Source organism: Lottia gigantea, assembly GCF_000327385.1.
Source record: "Lottia gigantea unplaced genomic scaffold LOTGIsca_27, whole genome shotgun sequence".
NCBI lineage: Eukaryota > Metazoa > Mollusca > Gastropoda > Lottiidae > Lottia > Lottia gigantea.
In genome coordinates, this window is record NW_008708846.1 from 399,392 (window position 1) to 421,843 (window position 22,452).

The 22,452-nt window shown below is 33.8% G+C and overlaps 1 protein-coding gene across 1 annotated transcript in view; it reads left to right on the forward strand.

The window, feature by feature from the left end:
- The first annotated feature begins 3,912 nt into the window (after positions 1-3,912).
- LOTGIDRAFT_203896 (hypothetical protein) overlaps positions 3,913-22,452 on the forward strand; it is a 105,485-nt gene continuing 86,945 nt past the window's right edge. The window contains exons 1-3 of the mRNA XM_009056224.1: positions 3,913-3,998; positions 17,148-17,885; positions 19,145-19,326. Of these exons, the coding sequence (XP_009054472.1) occupies positions 17,177-17,885; positions 19,145-19,326 (891 nt within the window). The 5' untranslated portion in view covers positions 3,913-3,998; positions 17,148-17,176. The remainder of the gene's footprint in view (positions 3,999-17,147; positions 17,886-19,144; positions 19,327-22,452) is intronic.

Consider the following 22,452-nt stretch of genomic DNA (forward strand, 5'->3'; position numbering starts at 1 on the left):
TTTTGAAAATGAGCTGAAATCAAAGGATGTTAATAAGCATGGTCAAAGATATTCTGAAAATTTGAAACAGTTTGCTGTAACCCTTCATTTTTATAGTCCACAGGCTTACGAGTTTGTGAGAACTGATTTGCATCTTCCCCATCCAGGAACGATAGGAAAATGGAGTTCAAGCCCTAACTGTTAACCTGGATTTCTAAGCGAAGTCTTAAATCATCTTAAGAACGTGGTTCTTGAAAGGCCAGACTCAAAGTATTGCTCTTTAATGTTTGATGCTATGGCGCTGAAGAAGGAAACTGTATACGATCCAAAGGATGGAAAATACAATTCGTTGACTGTGGAACATTCCAACCCGCCTGCGGCGATAGTTTGGCCACTGGGGCGCTGTTGTTCATGGTCGGTGGGCTAACAGGACATTGGAAGTATCCTGTCGCTTATTTTTTGACAGACCATTTATCAGGGAATGCACAGAAAGAAATATTGAAGCAGTTATTTCTACTTCTTCTTGGTCTGATAGTGAAGGCTGTTGTCTGTGACAGGTCTTATGCCAACCAATCAACGGCAGGTCTTCTCGGGTGTTCTCTTGTGGCTAATGAAATGAAGCATGATTTCCAACATCCATCTGAAAATGAAGAGAACAATAATATTAATTTCATATTTGATGCATGTCACCTAATTAAATTGGTAAGAAACAGTTTTGCAACATATTGCGATATCTACCACAACGGCAAAAATATTTCTTGGTCCTTTATTGAAATATTTAATGGTATTCAACTTACAGATTATCTGAATATAGCAAATAACTTAAATCCAAACACATTGAATGGAAGCACCACAAAATGAATGTAAAATTAGCCGTCCAAACGCTCAGTTCCTCAGTAGCAGACGCAATAGACTTTGCTCGGGATGATTTAGCTTTACCTGAATTTGTCGACAGTGGAAAAACTACGGAATTTATAAGAATAATTGACATGCTATTTGATTTTATGAATTCGAAATCGCCATGCTGAAAGGGTTATAAACAACCAATGAATTTTCACAATTTTCAATTCCGAAGAAAGAAATTAATGGAAATAAAGACATACCTGTCAGAGTTGAAAGACGGAGATTGTAATACTTTGTGTACCGGTCGTAGGAAAACAGCTTATGTAGGTTTTATGCTTAGTATTGATTCTGTACTGGATATCACCGAGCAATTGCTTACAATGGAAGTCCCATTTAGATACTTTTTAACTTACAAGTTATCACAAGATCACTTGGAGATGTTCTTTAGTCGTATTCGGAGAAGCCTAACAGTCTTCAATTCAAATGGTCACTAAGGGCATTTTTGATGTAAAATGCTATCATGCCGTCAAAGAATGCGAATGTTTCAATTGAAGAACCTTCAGAGGTTTTATTTTCGGAGACGGCTCCAAGCTCAGTACATCACACTCATAACCAAATGACTAAATTTGCAAAGTTATTATCAGATCCATCAGAATTTCACGACTATGTTTTATATTACATGTCAGGTTACATAACAAGGAATGTTGCAAAAGACTGTGTTTGTTTACTTCGCTTTGTACTTCTTCCATCTAAAGTGGACATTTATTCGACGAACATTTGATTGGTTGACTGCTCGAAAGGATCATGGAGGCCTAGTATATGCTACCGATGATATTTTCAAGGTTGTGAAAACTGTTAACAAGATAATAAGGTGGACGTTGGTAGTTTATAGATTTATCCTTTCGCATGATTAGGGGCGCCGTTTGATTTAAAAAAAAAATAAAATTCAATTTTTTTTCTCGCTTGTTATTTCAGATCAGAATTGCTAGCCATGGTCAATCCACTTCACACAGATAAAAACTTCATTGCAAATATTTGTTCTAAAGTTACTATTGAACTCAGAGGAACCATTTTCAAAGAACTGAATGAACACTTTCTTGATTGCTATTTTATGGAAAATGACCATTTTGCGCAACTTACAAAAGAAATAACATCTCTATTCACGGCAGCCACACGAGGAATATTACCGGGATTCCCCCAAGGGACATAAATCATGTCTTAAAAACATATGGTGTCTGCGAACGTAAATTTTCAATAAATAACTGGATATAGATGTAATTTTACTTCGACAAATCGAGAGAAGCAATGGAAAACGTTTTTTATTCATTCATCAAGCAATCACAAGGTAGCATGGGCGCAGCAATTGTGGACGGACGGGCGGACACATTGGTGACGGCAATGTACGCCCCCATTTCATGTGGGCGTATAAAAAGGAAAAAGATTAAAACAGATTTAAATTCCTCTTCCAGAACAAAAAATATACTGTTATTTTAGTCTTGTTGTCGAAGGCTCAGATTTGCTGTATTCATCAGTATACAATCCAATAAAGTAGCTGCGTTCACAAACTTCCAAAAAACAAGACAGAAGTCCATTGCAGTCAAGGTATAAGATGAACACCTCGTTGAATTTTAAAATAGTCATTTGTCTTCATATTTTCAAAGGTGGCAAAACGGTGGTAAGGGTAATTTTGATTGATGGGCGCGTTTCAGGTCGAGTTTTCGGATTAAAAGCAGAAATTCCAAAATATATAGCCTAACACCAAAAAGAACCTAAAGAATATTCAGTTATCTTAATATTTATACTAAAAGTGGCAAAACAGGATTAATAGTGGTTTTAATGTCGACAAGCTTGATATATATAACTAGTCTAAAAGTGGCAAAACGGGGTTAATAGTAGTTTTGATGTTGACAAACCTGATATTTCACTTGTGAAAATAAGCTTAATGGGGGTGTCTCAGGCCGAATTTTCAGATTGAAAGCAGAAATTCCGAGGTACTACACCTAGTGAAATCTAAAGAATATTGATTTATCTTAATATTTATCTAAATATTTAGTCTAAAAGTGGAAAAGGTGGAAAAACTGGGTTAATGGTAGTTTTGAAGTCGACAAATATGACTAAAAAGCCGAAATTTCGAGATACTACACCTGGTAGAATCTAAAGAATATTGATTTATCTTCATATTTATCCTAGTATAAAAGTTGCAAAACGGGTATAATAGAGGTTTTGATGTCGACAAACGTGACTTAAAGCTGCTTAACATTAGCTTTATTGGGGTGTTTCAAGTTGAGTTTTCGGATTAAAAGCAGAAATTCCGAGAAACTACACCTAGTGAAACCTAAAGAATATTCATTTATTTTAATATTTATCGTAGTCTAAAAGTGGCAAAACGGGGTTAATAGTAGTTTTGATGTCGACAAATGTGATATATAACTTGTGAAAATTAGCTTAATGGGGGTATTTCATGTCGAGTTTACGGATTAAAAGCAGAAATACTACATCTAGTAGAATAAAAAGAATATTCATTTATCTTAATATCTATTCTAGTCTAAAAGTGGCAAAACAGTAATATGGGTGGTTCTGAAGTTTCTTTCATTTGTCGTATTGTAATAATATTAACAATTGTCCTTTGTACACAGTCACTGGCCGGCCAAAAAAATTGGCCATTGGCCACAAAAATTGGCCAAAAAATTAGGGACGAAGCCCTAACTCAATATTTCTGCATAGGAATTTTTATCTTGGTCTGTAGGCTTGTGTAATCGCGAAAAAGAATAAGCCAGGAGTCTCTGATAATCTACTTACCTTGTGATTGCCTGATAAATGAATAATAAACGTTTTCCATTGCTTCTCTCAATTTGTTGAAGTAAAATTACATCAATATCCAGTTATTTATTGAAAATTTATGTTCATAGACACAATGCGTTGTTATGACATGATTTATGTCCCTTGGGGGAATCCCGGTAATTTTCCTTGTGTCGCTGCCGTTGATTGGCTGAATAGCGAGGATGAGTCAAAAAGTTCAATATTCTTATTTTCTGCTGGCTATCGACTGCGAACTTGATCTTAGTTATTGTCTTCAAAACTTTATTGTCTGCCCAGTTGATCTCAACCCTTTTTGTTGTTTAGTGTATTTTTCCAAGGATTTTCCAGCAGCTTGTTCTTGTTCATGGAATTTTCAGGTGAAGTCATGACTTTTATTAAAGTTAGAGGAATACTACCTCTTAGAATGGACATAAAATTTGAAGTCTCAAACTTGGTCGATAAGTAGGCTCTAGAGGTACTGTCAAGTAACTTAATTTCGTGCTAACCTATTTTTCGTGCATCTCCGGAAATGATTAAAGTGATACTACGTCCTAGAATTAACATTAAATTTAAGAATTTTTAACTTTATAAGAGCCAGTAGATATACCTGGTGTCATAAATAACATAACAGGGTCCTTATATAATCCGATAAATCCAAAAAACTTAGTACAGTGGTGTAACCTATTTTGCATATATACAGTGGTGTAACCTATTTTCGTGATTATAAGGATTCAACACCGAATTTCGTCAAAGTTAAAAAAACGAAAAAAAAATTTTATGTCTTAGATGTTTCCTCAGATACTCTACAAAATAATTAAAATTGGTTTGTTTCTATTTTCTTTATGAATCCTTCACTTCGACCCATATTTGATGAGCAACCAACTCGACAACGGCGGCAAAATGCGTCACCTATTTTTGTGTACAATGTTTGATCTATAAATAAGTCGAGAAAAACACGTTGTATGGATACCCAGTGGTATAATTAACTTCTCTTAATATTTATCTTTAATATCAATTTATTATAACTAATGACAATTCCTTGAAAGAACCATGATTTAAAAAAAGATAACTTGCGATGCTTGTCAGAAATAATGAAACAGTCTTTAGTGACCAATGTACGAATTTTCTCATATTGAGAATTGAGGTGGGCGTGGTACATCCGGGTTAAATTACTCATTATTGACATTTTTGGCAAGGGACATAACTCGCAGCGTATACATTTGTTCAAAATGGAACTTTGCATACATTTACTTCATCTACTGAGCCACGTTGTCTTAGAAGTTCGATTGTTTTAGCTTTATAGTTCAAAAAAAGGAACAGGTTTTGAAAATTCAAAATTTTAAATTTTTGACCTTGACCTATTTTGACCCTGACTTTTGTAGGATCAAAGGTCATTCACATTGGCTATCTATTTATACTTTTATATTTGCTGTCCTATCTCAACTTCGGGTTTTATAGTCGTATATATTTCAAAATTTTGATGACTTGTATCTCGTAACCTTGACCTTTGTTGACCGTCTCCTTTTCAATGTCAAATGTCATTGAGCTTGGCTATCTTCTGATACTTTCATTTGTGAGGTCTGTCTACTTCCGGTATAACAATCTTCCAAAGAATCAAAACTACTCAACTTTAGACTGTTCTTGCACGTGATGTAATTATCGTAGAAGGTTGATTTTTTCAGAGTCTTTTGCACTTTGCTACATTTGCAAAGTCCCACTCTGTGCCACGTGTGGCTCTAGTTTATGTTTGTGATCAAGTAAGACTAGAATCGTATTAGCTAAATAGATGGTGTTCTAAATATAAGCATATTGTTATTTTAATTTATTGTAATGTTCACAATGTCAAGCTATTACAAACTTCATCTTCACAATATCAAGCTGTTAAAAACTACATCTTCACAATGTCAAGCTGTTACAAACTTCATCTTCACAATGTCAATCTATTACAAGCTACTTCTTGACAATGTCAACCTATCACAAACTTCATCTTCACAATGTCAAGCTATTACAAACTACATCTTCATAATGTCAAGCTATTACAAACTTCATCTTCACAATGTCATGACCTATTTTGACCTTTCATGACCTTTGACCTGGATTACCTCAAAGAATTGGGACTTATAGATAGTGCCAATTCACACTAATATAATATAATACACTAATATTTAGCAATTTTGAAACCTCCTGGTTTGAGTTCATTCAATTCATACGGTCATACAGAGTCAAGTCTATGAATCCACAGAGTTTCTGCACTGTCTAATTTGCTTTTGCTTTCATTTGGAATTTTCTCAAGAAGTGTGCATTTATAATCATGACCATCATGAGGAGCTTTATTAACCTTTTTATACGCCCACATGAAATGGGGGGCGTATATTGTGGTCACCCATGTCCGTCGGTCCGTCCGTCCACAATTGCTCGTAAACACTCTACAGGGCACAATTCTTGACGGATTTTAACGAAACTTGGTATGTGTGTTCGCAATCACCTAAGGATAACCCTATTGAAAATCAGCGAAATCGAAAAATATTTAGCATGAATTATTGCCCTTGTTAATTTTTAGCTTGTAAAAACTTGACAGATTTTGACGAAACTTGGTATGAGTGTTTGTAATCACCCAAGGATAAACCCTATTGAAAATCAGCGAAATCGAAAAATATTTAGTATGAATTATTGCCCTTGTTCTTGCAAACGCGTTCAATTTTTAGCACGTAAACACTCTAGAAGGCACAATTCTTGACAGATTTTAACGAAACTTGGTATGAGTGTTTGTTATCAGCCAAGGATAGACCCTATTGAAAATCAGTGAAATCGAAAAATATTAAGTATGAATTATTGCCCTTGTTCTTGAAAACGCGTTCAATTTTTAGCTCGTAAACACTCTAGAAGGCATAATTCTTGAAGGATTTTAACGAAACTTGGTATGAGTGTTTGTAATCACCCAAGGATAGACCCTATTGAAAATCAGCGAAATCGGAAAAATATTCAGTATGATTTATTGCCCTTGTTCTTGAAAACGCGTTCAATTTTTAGCTCGTAAACACTCTAGAAGGCATAATTCTTGAAGGATTTTAACGAAACTTGGTAAGAGTGTTCGTAATCACCCAAGGATAAACCCTATTGAAAATCAGCGAAATCGAAAAATATTTAGTATGAATTATTGCCCTTGTTCTTGCAAACACGTTAAATTTTTAGCTCGTAAACACTCTAGAAGGCACAATTCTTGACAGATTTTGACGAAACTTGGTATGAGTGTTCGTTAACACCCAAGGATAGACCCTATTGAAAATCTGAAAATCAGCGAAATCGAAAAATATTAAGTATGAATTATTGCCCTTGTTCTTGAAAACGCATTCAATTTTTAGCCCATAAACACTCTAGAAGGCACAATTCTTGAAGGATTTTAACGAAACTTGGTATGAGTGTTCGTAATCATCCAAGGATAAACCCTATCGAAAATCAGCGAAATCAAAAAATATTTAGTATGAATTATTGCCCTTGTCATTGAAAACGTGTTCAATTTATAGCTCGTAAACACTCTAGAAGGCACAATTCTTGAAGGATTTTAACGGAACTTGTTATGAGTGTTCGTAATCACCTAAGGATAAACCCTATTGAAAATCAGCGGAATAAAAAAATATTTAGTATGAATTATTGCCCTTGTTCTTGAAAACACGTTCAATTTTTAGCTCGTAATCACTCTACAGGGCACAATTCTTGATGGATTTTAACGAAACTTTGTATGAGTGTTTGTAATCACCCAAGGATAAACCCTATTGAAAATCAGCGAAATCGAAAAATATTTAGTATGAGTTATTGCTCTTGTTCTTGAAAACACGTTCAATTTTTAGCTTGTAAACATCCTAGAAGGCTCAATTCTTGACAGATTTTGACAAAACTTGGTGAAATCGTTTATTATCACCCATGGATGAACCCTATCGAAAATCAAAAAAATCTGAATATGTTTCATAGGAGTTATTGACCTCGTTCTTGAAAACGTTTTCAAATTTTAGCTCTTTAACACTAAAAGGCACAATTCTTGCCGGATTTTGACAAAACTTGGTTTTATTATTCAGTACCATGCTGAAGATTGAATATTTGCCTTCTAGAGTTTTCACAAGCTAAAAATTGAACATGTTTTCAAGAACATGGGCAATAACTCATACTCAATATATTATTCATATCGCCCTAAAGAATTCAAAAGAAGTGTATGACTGAAGGTTGAATATTTCATACTAGTGATTCTTACTGTACTGCTAAATATTTTTATTCATAAACAAAGCTGTCAGTGGGCGTATATTACCTTGCCTGGCAAGCTATCTTTCAATTTAATGTTGCTCCTATGTTTGTTATGTCTAATATTGAAGGGAGTTATTGTCTGGCCAACATACTGAAATTTACATAATTCACAAGTAAGGCAATATATAACAAAATTACTCTGACAATTTAAAGAGTCTTTGATATAAAATGATCATGAGTGTCTATTGGTGATTGTGTTAGTTGTGTTCATCTTTTCACAAGTTTTGCACTTGGGTTTATTTTAAGGTACACATCCCACACTTTTAGAAATATTCACATTTTCTACACACTGTTTTAATTTATTTTCCCTTAATAAATTTCCCAAGGTCCTATTCCTGCGTCCTGCCACAATGATATACCTTGTTTTTAATATGTCTGTCATTCTGTAGCTTTTAGTTAAAATATCTGTGTCTTTGGCCATTTTGTGTAGATTTGGTTGTTGTGGATCATAGGTGTCCATGGAATAATCTTCATTTATTTTCATCTTCTTCTGCTTGGTGTTGGGGAAATAGCAGTTCATGGCGTGATCTTTCCCTTGCTTTGCTAAAGGCAGTTTCTACAATGTGGTCTTTATATCCAGAATTCTTCAGATGTTTAACAAATTGAAATAATCTATTGTTTCTTTCACTACAAATTCTTCGTATTCTGAGTGCACCACTGAAAGGTATTGATTTAAAAGTATGTCTAGGATGGCAGCTGCTAGGTGGTAGATAGTGGTGGCTAGCTGTTTCTTTACAGAATAGATCAGTTTCTAATCTGTTACCCTCTTTAATTACTTTTACATCTAAAAAATTCACTTTATCTGTGTCAATATCCATTGTAAATTTAATTTTGGGGTGAAGATTATTCAATTTGTGTAAAAATTTGTGAGATTCTTCTGGTGATTTAGTAGACTGAGCCCAAATGTCATCAATAAATCTACAGGATATGTCTGGTTTTTCAGATAAAGAATTCCAAAATTTATTCATCCAATAGGTCATATAGATTTTGGCATATGTAACTGCAAAGAGTGTCCCCATTGATGTCCCAGATATCTGTCTGAAGAAGTTCCCATTGAATTCAAATTCATTGTTGTGCAGAACAAAGTCTGCAACTTGTAGAATGCTATTTGTTTCTTCTAGACTGATGTTGTTCGTTTTCTCCAGAGCATCTTTCAAAGCATCCAGACCTTCAGATATAATGATGTTGGGATAAAGGCTAATAACATCATGAGTAAGTAGGTGACTATCTTCTGGTATACAACTGTTGTTGAGAGATTGGATTTTTTGTAGAAAATGAGTGGTGTCTCTGACAACGTCATGACAGTAATCCTGAGCTACCTCTTTTAATTTCCAGTCAAGCCATTGAGATGCCTTATATGTGGGTGCTGTTATCTGACTACATATGGGTCTGCCAGGTGGAATTTCTGATGTAGTTTTAACTTTATGTATTTTGCCAAGAATCTAAAAGTGGGCTGGTGTCTTAACTGGTCAATGGAGGATAGCTTCTCTTTATCATCAATTTTCAATGAATAAATTAAATTTTCAGTTGATCATGGATTTCATTAGAATTATCTTTCCCTACCTTCTGATACACTGATTCGTCCTGAAGATGTTTCTCACATTCTTTGATGTAGTCTTGTCAGTCCCAAATAACGATACCACCTCCTTTGTCAGCTTTACCTATCACAATTTCTGTATCATTCCTTAATGCTGACAATGCTAATCTTTCTTCCGTTGTTAGATTATCGTGGATTCTTTTTTCTGTGTGACTTTTCACAGTTTGAGATTGGCTGAGGCAAAAAAGTTCCAATGCATCATCTCTGCCAGTTGGTGGTGACCAGTCACTCTTAATGTAGAGAGAAGGTGGAAGAATTTCTTTCGAAGGTTTCTCATGAAAGAATTCAGTCAATCTCAGTCTTCTTTGGAATTCTCTAAGGTCATTTAGCTCCCTCACTTGATCATATTTAGGAGGAACCGGACAAAACGATAACCCTTTGCTTATTAAATGAGATTCAGAATCTGATAAAGTTCTTGAACTCACATCAAAGATGAATGATTTTGTGGACAACTCGTCTGGTTGTCTTTTTCTTCACAGTGTCAGGGGGGTGAATTTCTGTTGGCGTCAATGATGTTAATTTTCTGTTGTGGGTGCGTCTTATGGAATTTCTTAATTTATCACAACTCTTCTGTATTAGTTGAACATTATGTTGAAAATCTTCTTCTGAATGTAATGTAGTCTCTTCAAGTGTTTTCAAATTATTTCCATAACTCTTCTCAGTATCATTAATGTAAATATCAACGTCTTCTGAGGCCAAGTTCCTTCGATAGACACGTTCAAAGTTTTAAGGAAATTGCAACATTTCTTTTAATGTGACTCTGACATCATCAAATGCCACATGAATTGAAACCATTTATTAAGTACATTAATAATCTGAAAGTGGTATGGCGCTAAATCAGTTAGGGTTTGAGATACAGCACTGCAAAAATGCCAAATTGACCATATTTAGACCCCTATAAAATCAGAAGGTATTTTTTGACCCCAGAGGTCAAAAGGTCATAAGAAGGTCAAGGACAGCCTTTATCACCATGGTCAATATAAAGGTCATCAAAGGTCAAGGTCATGAGTTATAAGCCTTTGAAACTTTGAAACTTTGAAAAAAAACCGAAAATCAAAATTATGCTTCCCATTTTTTGTAAACAGACATTAAACGTATCGTATGACACAAAAATTACGCAAATCGGATGATAAATGGCCTCTGAATAGCAATTTCTGGAAAATGAGGCAAACCAAAATGGCGGCCTACATGTTACTTTCCGGTGCGATTTTTTTTAGTTTAATAAGTTTGTATTAAGGCTGGTAATATAATGCATATGTTATTGATAATTGATAAAACTTGATGTGATGCTTTAGATTGATAAGATCTCGGTCAAGTTCGAATTTGACATATTTTCGATGAACGGTTTTTGAGATATTGCCCTTGGCTTAGAACGCTTTGAAATTTGTTAAAAATTGTTCGTGAGCAGGATTGAAGCTACAGTTTTCATCCGATTCTGATGAAACTTGGTTTGATCATTGGAATTGATAAGATCTCGGACAAGTTATAACTTGACGCATTTTCGATAAACGCTTTTTGAGTTATTGCCCTTGACTTTGTTAAAACGCGTCGAAATTTGTTAAAAATAGTTCGTGAGCAGGACTGAAGCTACAGTTTTCAACCGATTCTGATGAAACTTGGTGTGATCATTGGAATTGATAAGATCTCGGACAAGTTCTAACTTGACGCATTTTCGATGAACGGTTTTTGAGTTATTGCCCTTGACTTTGTTAAAACGTGTAGAAATTTGTTAAAAATAGTTCGTGAGCAGGATTGAAGCTACACTTTTCAACCGATTCTGAAGAAACTTGGTGTGATCATTGGAATTGATAAGATCTCGGACAAGTTCTAACTTGACGCATTTTTGATGAACGGTTTTTCAGTTATTGCCCTTGACTTTGTTAAAATGCGTCGAAATTTGTTAAAAATAGTTCTTGAGCAGGATTGAAGCTAGACTTTTCAACCGATTCTGAAGAAACTTGGTGTGATCATTGGAATTGATAAGATCTCGGACAAATTCTAACATGACGCATTTTCGATGAACGGTTTTTGAGTTATTGCCCTTGACTTTGTAAAAACACGTCAAAATTTGTTAAAAATAGTTTGTGAGCAGGATTGAAGCTACAGTTTTCAATCGATTCTGATGAAACTTGGTGTGATCATTAAAATTGATAAGATCTCGGACAAGTTCTAACTTGACACATTTTCGATGAACATTTTTTGAGTTATTGCCCTTGACTTTGTTAAAACGTGTTGAAATTTGTTCGTGAGCACAATAGAAGCTACAGTTTTCAACCGATTCTGATGAAACTTGGTGTGATCATTGGAATTGATAAGATCTCGGACAAGTTCTAACTTGACGCATTTTTGATGAACGGTTTTCGAGTTATTGCCCTTGACTTTGTAAAAACGCGTCAAAATTTGTTTGTGAGCACAATAGAAGCTACAGTTTTTAACCGATTCTGATGAAACTTGGTGTGATCATTGGAATTGATAAGATCTCAGACAAGTTCTAACAAGAGATATTTTTGATGAACATTTTTTGATTTATTGCCCTTGACTTTGTAAACACACGCCAAAAGTTGTTTTTTGCTCTTGATTAGAGCTGTGTGATTTGATTGTTTGTTGTAATTAGGTTATTGATATTGATTTTAAAAATTTTGTGGAATTATTCAGCATAAATAATTCCTTCAATATGAGAAAATTCGTAATTTAGTCACTAAAGACTGTTTTATTATTTCTGACAGCTGTCAGTGGGCGTATGTTACCTTGCAACGCAATTATCTTTTAAGAATGTATGCATTCATACAGGCTATTCCTTAAATAATATTTCATATTTAAAACAAAAAACAAACGTATCAATTCTACTACAATACAACTAAGACCAACTTGCAAAGACACCAAAAAAATTAGTGATATGAAAAAGTGGTCTGAGTTGTTTTTAACAAAAAATTTGTTGTTCAAATTGTCTTTGGTCTTAGTCGTCCTGATTACATAAATTTGTGGGAGCCGGGGTGGCTCAGTGAGTTGGACGTTTGCTCGCTAACCTGAAGATCCAGAGTTCAATCCCGGCATAGGTCGAGATAATACCTTCGGATTTTTTCAACCCGGTTTCCCACTGTCAGTGATGCAGGTGAGAGGGGCTGACATGGAAAAAGCGTCTAGTCGTTCGGATGGGACAATAAACCCAGGTTCCGTGTGCTACAAGCTGTGCACATTAAAGATCCCTCGACAGTTGGAAATCGAAAAAGAGCAGGCTAATGCCGCTGTCCTGGCTAAATTTCCCTCATTGCACCCTGCATGGCGTTGCCCGTCAACATAAGCCCACATGGTGCAGAAAAGTAGGACGTAAAACTCCATTCATTTCATTCCATTTACATAAATTTGTATGAACGAATTTACTTTGTGACATCCTTTTTTGACAAAATCACTAAAAAGATGTCCACTTCATGGTAACAAATACATGGGTTTTAGACTGCATGTCCTTCAAAGGACTTCTGATTCATGAAAATGTGGTGTAACCTATTTTCGTGCATATAAGGAGTCAACACCGAATTTCGTCAAATTTAAAAAACAGGTTTTTTTTTTATATGTCTAAGATGTTTCCTCAGATATTCTACAAAATTGGTTTGTTTCGATTTTCTTTATGAATCCCTCACTTTGACCCATATTTCATGAGTAACCAACTCGACAATGGCGGCAAAATGCATCACCTATTTTCGTGTACAATGTTTGACCTATAAATAAGTCTAGAAAACCCCCGTTGTAAGCATACCTAATGGTATAATTAACTTCTCTTAGTATTTGTCTTTAATATTAGTTCCTTCAAAGAAAATGACAATATATTATAATTTTTCAAAATTTATGATATTAACAACTTCATAAAGAAAATATATAGTAAAACATTGAAATGATTGAACATCTTTTTTTCTATGTCCTTATGATCAAGTTGTTTTTGGTAAATTAAATGAAATTTTATACACAAGTGAAATTAAAACTAGATTTTCTTCGGAATATTTTCATTTTGGAATTGAAATTTAAAACCAATCCACAGTGACTTTTTGCAAAACATTTAATATATTTGGCAAAAATATTATATTTACAAATGTAACCTTTGAAGCATTGACCCTAGTAAATTTGACTTTTGTAGATAGATATTTAATTAAAATAAAGAATTTAGAATTAAACACATCCCCCTATTCTAAAGTTTACACTGAAAAATGGATATACAAGCTTTCTAAAGAGTACACTAAGTGTCACAAATATCTGATAAACCAAAAATAGATTAAAAGTTAACCAGACCTGTTTGACACAGATCTGTCAGCTTCCAAGATATTTTACGCCCTCTGCATATATATTTCATTAAACATGAATGGGAGTAGACTGTTTGGAAACGTTTCTGACTGTAAAACTATCTTTAATGGGCTATTTCAAACAGCGGCTTTTTGGTTATTCCACTCTGACCTACAAAGGTGTGAAATTAACACCAAGTGCTCGGTCAGGTTTTTTATGGAGGGATTACGAGCAGCAGACGATAGAGTGACCAAGATAACATGACGTCGTAACAGACTATTTAACGGATAAACATCCCCACCATTCTAAATTTTAAATAAGTAAAGAAAAGGCCGAAACGTTAACCAACAGGACAATAGTATACTTATCGCTGACAATAGTCGATAATACTCCTTTTCCTTATGATTAATATTTTGTGGTCTGAGTCATATGAAGCATGTGTATTGGTTGTTTCCCTTTAGTAGAAAGTAATGGCTGAAAAGAAGCAAATCAGCTTTCTTCTTGATGTTCATAATTTTGATGGTTTAATGTATTATAGAGGAGGTTGTTGGGGCAAATATTTATGGTATGTGTTAAGATCTGTTGCATCTTTATTTCTGATATGTAATATCGTCTGCCATCCCTCTTTGCATATGAAATTCGAACAATTTGCTTGCTGTACCCTTGATGAGTAAGTAGTCTCGATCATGTATACTTCTTTAATATAGGGTTCTAGTCACAACAACTGCATAGAAGAACACGTTTTTATTAATGACCTTGACCTATTGTTTCTTACAGTTTGTACGTATTCCAACAATACAGAAAACGAAACATTGTATTAATATGATATCTTCACAGATCATATTTGTCTTTTTTAACCATGGACACTCAACACATGATTTTCCCGCTTATAGACTCTATTGTCACACAAGAGTTTTAAAGAGTTTTTTGTTTTTTGATATTCTTTGTTTTAAGGACTGTTTATTTGTATCTTTTCAGTCAATCATGTTTGTACGTATTTGTATATATAAAAGAAAAGAAAAGAGATTTAATTACTAATACCAAATACGCATCTTTAATTATAAAAAACGAAGCCCCTGTAGATTCACAACCTACACTTATTATTATTATTGTTTAATTGTTTATCCAAAGCAGATGTTAATAAAGCAAATTGATTCTTTAAATCAACTAATTCACTTCTGTTTATTTGATCGCCTAAAAATTGTACTTGATCTCCACTCGTGGTATCCTTGAATTTACGACATGTAGCCCTATTTGTAGTCCGAAACATCTGCCTCTATTCCAGCCTCTGATGGATATTTTTACAGTTGTCGGCTGGAGTCAGAAGAAAAAGACCCTGTTAAATGGAAAATTTCTACACACCTCCAAAGATGCGTTCTCTCTACCATAATATAGAATTACGGTTATGATGATTGTAAATTAGTGTTGGGCACTTTCGTTTTCTTAGTATCAGGTGACTCTGTGATCTTTGAACTTGTGGCTGCGCACGCAATTTTAAATGGCCGATGCTAGTTCAGTTTCAACAAAAAAAAATTTTGATGACATAAATGGTGTAGATCGCATCTTTCCAAATATACCTGGGTTTTGCAGATCCGAGGTAACTAAATAGGTTTAAAACCCATGCACCTGCAGAGATGCAGAATGTCTCCATTTAACAGGGCCTATTTTTTCTGTCTCTACACTAGCTGACATCTATCCAAATAGCTATCAGAGACTTGAATAGAGATAGCTGTTGGTTGGTTGGTAGATGACAAGCTTCCAGCGGATGCTAATATCGCAAACTAGGTAGTTGTTGGTAGTCGTAGTAGTTTGTAGTTGGATTGGTTCAAATTGAATGATTCTTCGTTAGATCTGGTCGGGTCGAATGACATGGCGATGAAACTCGGCCCTAGATGGTGTGGCGTGAGTTACTCGATCTCCTTCATTTTTCCAAACTCATTCTGATCATGGTAATTCTTGTTGATTGGTAGTCGTTGGTTTCGTTTGGTTTGGTTAGATTATCTAATAACTGTTGAAAAACTAGAAGACCTGAAAAAAAAGAAAAAAAATAAAATTGAGAAAAGGAGGGAAGATGTTCTCTGATGTTTCTGCAATGAAACTTGTTAAATTGATTGGATATAATTAAAAAAGTATAAAAATTAGCCTATCTGTTCAAGACAGATTTCGTTATAAAATGGAAGACGAGATCTATTATCGTATGCCAGTGGTCCGTGGGTCTGCCCACAATTGTTTTGGACACAAATGAGAGCTAGTTTCTTGACTGACTCGTAATCAATTGCCAATGATGAACCCTATTGAAAATCAGACAAATAGAAAAATATTGAATATGAGTTACTGCCCTTGTTCTTGAAAACGTGTTCAATTTTAGCTCATGAACAGTCTAGAAGGCACAATTCTTGATGAATTTAGACGCATCTTGGTGAAATTATTAATTATTACCAAAGGATGAAGCCTATTGAAAAAATTTTAAACTTGGTGTGAGTGTTTGTAATCACTATAGGATGAACCCTATTGAAAATCAGAAAAATATTTAATGTGAGTTATTGCCGTTGTTCTTGAAAACACGTTCAATTTTTAGCTCTTAAATAGACTAGAAGTCACAATTCTTGACAGATTTAAATGAAACGTTGTGAAATTGTTTAATATTACCCAAAGATGACACTCAACAAGGCACAATGCTTGACGGATTTTAAAGAAACTTGATGGAATGGTTTATTATCACCCAAGGATGAAACCTATTAAAAAGCAGAAAAATCAAAAAATATTTGATATGGGTTATTGCCCTTGTTCTTAATCGGTTCTAAAAGGTCTAGAGGAAACTTTGTGACATTGTTTATTATCCCCTTAGGACGAACCCTAAGGAAAATCAAGGAAAAAAAATAAAAAGGTTGTGTGGGCGCATTAAACACAATAGAGGTATACATTTTTTATCCCATCATGATGAAACTTGTTATGCATGTATATATTCTCGTGAGATCTAATTTGATAAAAATCAGATGAACGGTTTTGGAGTTATTGACCTTGACTTAGTTAAAACGTGTCATATTAAGCTTGTAAACATGATAGAGGCTACATTTTATTCCCGATCTTGATAAAACTTGATATACTAGTATATATTGATTAAATCTCTGTCAAGTTCGAATGTGGTGTTATATCAGTTGAATGGTTTTGGAGTTATTGCCCTTGAAAAAGTAAAAACGTGTCAAATTTTGCTGTAAACATGATATTGTTTATCTGATCATGATGAAACGTGGTATGCATGTAAATATTGTATATAAAATTTGACCCAGACAATACCAAGATAATTTATGCTTAAAAAAAGTATGAGTCTTTAATAATTGTTTTTTTATTTTTTGTTTAGGTAGATATCGGTTTTAACACGTAAGTGAAATGGACATTGACCCTGATGAAGACAAATCACAGCACAATCTACAGGAAGAAAGATTGTCCTTACAATCACAGAGAGAATGTGATGAAATATCTAATAATGTTTTTCCTCCTGTAGGAGGTCGTCACGTTATTTCTGTAATAGGCGAGTCACAACCAGTTTATGTCAGCCATATTGGTCCTCATTATGAGCCAATGGATGAAAGTTCTGATAATGACACACCTAGAGTACCAAGATACAGTCTCACTACTACAAGAAACCAAACTTTCAATATTGAACAAAACCGTTACGAATCTTTTAGGGGTAATTGGCCCTCTTATTCTACTGTTTCAGCTGATTCATTAGCTAAGGCAGGTTTTTGCTATCTAGGTCCAAATGATCGAGTTGAATGCGTATTTTGCAATGGAATTTTAGCAAATTGGGAACAAGGAGACAACCCTCAAACTGAGCACAGCAAACATTTTCCTAATTGTCCATTTGTTAAGGGACATCATGTTAATAATGTACCTTATCAGAGACATATTGCTTCTATTCAACGGAATATACCTGCTCAAATTAGAACAACACTATTATCTCATCACCCTTCAAAACAGGAAATTAAACATCCTCAATATCGCATTAAAGCTGAAAGATTAGTCACCTTTAATGATTGGCCTTCACAGATGAGACAAAAACCTGAAGACTTGGCAGAGGCTGGCCTCTTCTATTTAGGTAAGTGAAATTACTTTATGTAAGGTTTCAAATAATATCTCATTTGATGATATCTAAAGCATCTGAAAGAATATCTAACAATTGGGATGACAATATATTCATATTTCTATATACTTTTAAAATAAGTCCATATTCATCTGTGGCCTTAACTTGTGTCATAAAACAGAATCCCAGTCGAGTCCAATAAACCCATAATAGTATTCTATAAAACTACAAGTTTTAAGTGAAAAACACTTGAGGGCATTTGCCTTGGAAAAATGTCATGAACAGGCCTGTTGCTCTGTTGTATTCACAAGTGGAAAAGGAAAATGCATGTGTGAAAGTTTTTCGAAAAAATAACAATATTTCAATTTTGTACCCACAGGATCAAACAGAACGGCCAAAATTGCTCGTTCAGGGTGGTTGCATTTGAGTGGCAGGACGTAAAATTACGAGATTATGACGTCAGGTCATAGATAGAAATGTATACAAATCAATATGGCTGGCATGTAACATTATTTAATCGGGCCAGTGAAAAAACAGAAAGTTTTAAGATTTGCAATTTTATCAGTTTCATAGTTAATCACTACATACATCTGTTCTAAATCTATTCTTCTAAGAAACGATAGCGTATTTCTGAAAAAATTTCGTTCGATTTAAAAGAGTGATTGATGCTAGGTTTAAAATTGAATAAAATATTATGAAGGATGTTAGATCATTGGTATTTCTTTTTGTTATGACTTATCCCCACGCTTACATACGATAAAATGTCTCATATATTCTTCATACACTTAATTTCTTCTTTTCAATGGTATGTAAGAATTGAAATTTTGTTGAAAAAAACTTGTAAAAGTAACTGTGCTTAAATTGAATTTTGCTGTATAAATTTCAGCCATTAATGCAAATCTCATGATCTATTAACTGTAGACACTTGAAATTTTGAATATAACTTCATATTGTTCACATAATAATAGAACTTGGGACATCTGGGTCACATTTACTTTTATAAAATTGCAATTTGTCATAACTCGTTATTAGGAGTTACTGCCCCTGTTCTAGAGAAAGCGTTAAATTTTTAGCTCGTAAACACTCTAGAAGGCACAAACTTCTTGAAGGATTTTGATGGAGCTGGGTGTGAAAAAGGATCAACCGTTTGAAAATTAAACGATTCAAAGATGGCTAAGTGTGATGAAAAACAGTGCTTTTACTTGATATTGGCTTGGATGATGGTTGGTACGACAGTGTCTTACATCATCTTCTTTGCATCTTATTTTTTTAAGGTCATGGAGATAAAGTGAAATGCTTTGTTTGTGATGGAATGTTACATTCATGGGAATATAATGATGAACCATGGATAGAGCATGCTAAATGGTTCCCTTATTGTGACTATGTCAAAATGGTGAAAGGAGAGGATTTTATTAAAGGGGTTGAAAATGGAGAAATACAGACATTACATCAAAAGGTTTGTATACAAATGATTCTGCATATAATATAAATGGAAGAAATCCATCAAGACTTGTACTTTTTAGCCTGTGCAACCTTTCTGCAACGGCGGGCCACAATCAATGAATCATGGAATTGACAATGAGAAACATGTAATTTTTCAAGTCATTTATTCTATAACGTATTTCAATGTGGATTGCAAATAACAGACATATTTGACTTAAAATCACTGTTTCACATGAGGTCAGACCTCCTTAACAATTTTATTGGTTATTTTGACGTCATGCTTAGAAATAACAGCGCGGATATAACAGGTTTCGATATAATAACAGGTAGCGACAATCTGCGGGCCACACCGACAGTGACAAGAGCAAATGAAGCATTTGCTAGCTGGCCTCATTTCCCTCAAATTTCATGTGACGCCGTGGGCGTGTGGATTTTTCATATTTTTTACCATCACACTATACTTAAGATTTTAACTAGGTGTTATCTGGGCTAAAAGAATAAGTCATGTCGTGATCAGGCCTGTTGCTCTATTGCATTAACAAACGGAAAAGGAAACCAGAGCCATGCGTGGCACAGAGTGGGTAAATGTAGCAATTTGTAAAAGACCCTGAAAAAATCAATCATCGACGATAATTAGATTTTGCGAAAGAACAGTATAAAGTTGAGAAGTTTTCATTTTTTAGAAGATTGTAATACCTGACATCAGATCTCACAAATGAAAGTATTTCATCTTGTAAAGGAGAATGTCAAAAAAGGTCAAGATAGTAGTATAAGGCCTTTCAAAGAAATGGTTGAAGAAGAATGGTATGAAAGTACTAGAATGGTTCCGAAACACACCGAAAAAGAAAACGTAGAAAAAGTTTACTCACATACACACCCTTTTATAAGATATTTTATCAGACAATCCATTAAAGGAGGAAGAGTTTCGGCAAATCTAAAATCATTTGAAACGATTAAAATGGAAGAAATTTGTAATGTATTAAAGGAGTGATAATATAATTGATTTATTTAAAGAATATAGTAAAAGTAAAAAAGATAAAACGGAAGTTAATTCAAAAAATAAAAAAATAAAATGTACTAAACTAATGGCCTTTGATGCTAACGGTTTATACGCTTCAGCAATGTCAGATTTAGACAGTGAATATCCTAAAGCGGAAAGTGCGAGAGCCTTTCAACCGAAAAAAGAAGAAGAAGAAGAATTTGTTAAGCTCTTTAATGAGCAGAAATTCAGACCTAGATCGGCTATTTTAAAAGTCTGGTTTAAATATCCTACCAATATGTTCTTCCAACCCATACCAGCTAAAGATAAAATTAATTATACGAACAAAAAGGTAATAAAGAAACTGGCACTAAAATCAGGTTCAGAAATGGTTTCTGTTCAGAAGTTTTAACATCGGTCGATATTCAAGAAATAGTTAAAGCTGGTAGACGAATTATTAAAATATTAGATGGTATAGTATACAAAGAAAATTATAAAACTCCACCATATAGAGATTATATTTTAATTTTGAAATCTAAGAAATAAATATAAACGAGAAGGTAAAATTGTGGGTAGTAATTGCATGAAATTATTAGGTAATTCCTTGGATGGTAAATCTATCCAGAAGGATATAACTACATCGAGACATTTATGGAGTGAATCAACTTTAAAAGCCAACTTCAATTCACACGTCAAAAGCTATCCTAAAGTAAATGAGACTCAATATATTGCTGAGATAAATGAAGAAGAAAAAGAATTTGACTGTACACCTCCTAAATCTGCACGACTAACACCTAGTCATTTGGGGTCATTCGTATTATCTCACAGTAAAAAAATAATGAATAATTTTATTCATGTAATAAATGGATTTTATAAACCTGAAATATACTATACAGATACAGATAGTTTATACATTTCGTCTAGCAATTGGGATAAACTAAATAAAGCTGGGTTGGTGTCCGAAAATGATTATTGTAAAGGAAAAGAAAACATTTAAGGGTTACTCTAATGATAAGATAGCTGTAGAAGATTATATTCGATTAGCAAGCGGACATGATGTATCGAATGAATTTAAGAAACCATGGGAAAAAAGTTTCACCAATGGAGTAGTTATTCCAAAGGATGATGCTAAACAAAAGAAAGTTTTCAGAAGTTATCTGAATCTCGTTTAGAGAAAGGCATCTGACAGCGAAGGAATTATGTATCCTTACAACAACAAAGATGAGTATACTTTGGATGAAAACTTCAAATTTGATGATTTCGATTATCTAACTATTCAAGAAGAGAATGAGGATTTAGTTTTTTTGTTGTAAATGAAGTTGAACAAAAATTTCCTCGTTACCAAAATCTATAAACCTATTTTTACCATCTTTGATTTCCAGATTTATATCTTTAATCATAAAGGAATTAAGTGGTAAATACGTCGTTTGAAATGGTTTCTCTATAATTCTATATCCAATCGGTACAGTGGATGTTGGAATACTGTAAATCTGACGTTTGTATTTATTGAAAAATCCACCGTATTAAATTGCAATGTATATTTATCACATCGATATCATTCTCGATATTAGCTTTGTGTGGTGCTAATGTTGATAGTGTATATATTTGTTTATCAAAGCCTAGTAAAGTATTCAATGAATTTTCTACATTGAAATCAACTTGACTCTTATTTCTTAATATCAATTTTATTTTGTTCAGATTCAAATTACCTTCGAATTCAATAATGTTTTTACCATTTACACTTCCTCCATATTCAGATAGCTATTCTTAGCTTCCTGGTAGTAAACGTATGGTATCTGTTGATATTTTTATTTGGTTATTTTTTTCGTTGATATTTCTAATGGAATTGTAAACAGAGAAATACGTTAATCCCAATTCTTATTCTTGATTGCGATCGAGTTCGTACTCATAGTCTAGAGACAATTTAATGTCTGATTTATTTGAGGTGATAACGAATATTTGTTCTTTATTTGACATTTTTAATCACGCTTTTATAATCATTTTTATCTATGATACCTTTCTCTAGGAGTCTTTTTAATATACAATATACTTCATTATATTGTCTGTGTGATCGATGTCCTTCCTTCATTGCCGCTAATATTACTCGTAATCTATTAAGTAGTTCCTCGTTGTTGTCGGATCAAAACGTTATACCTTGTC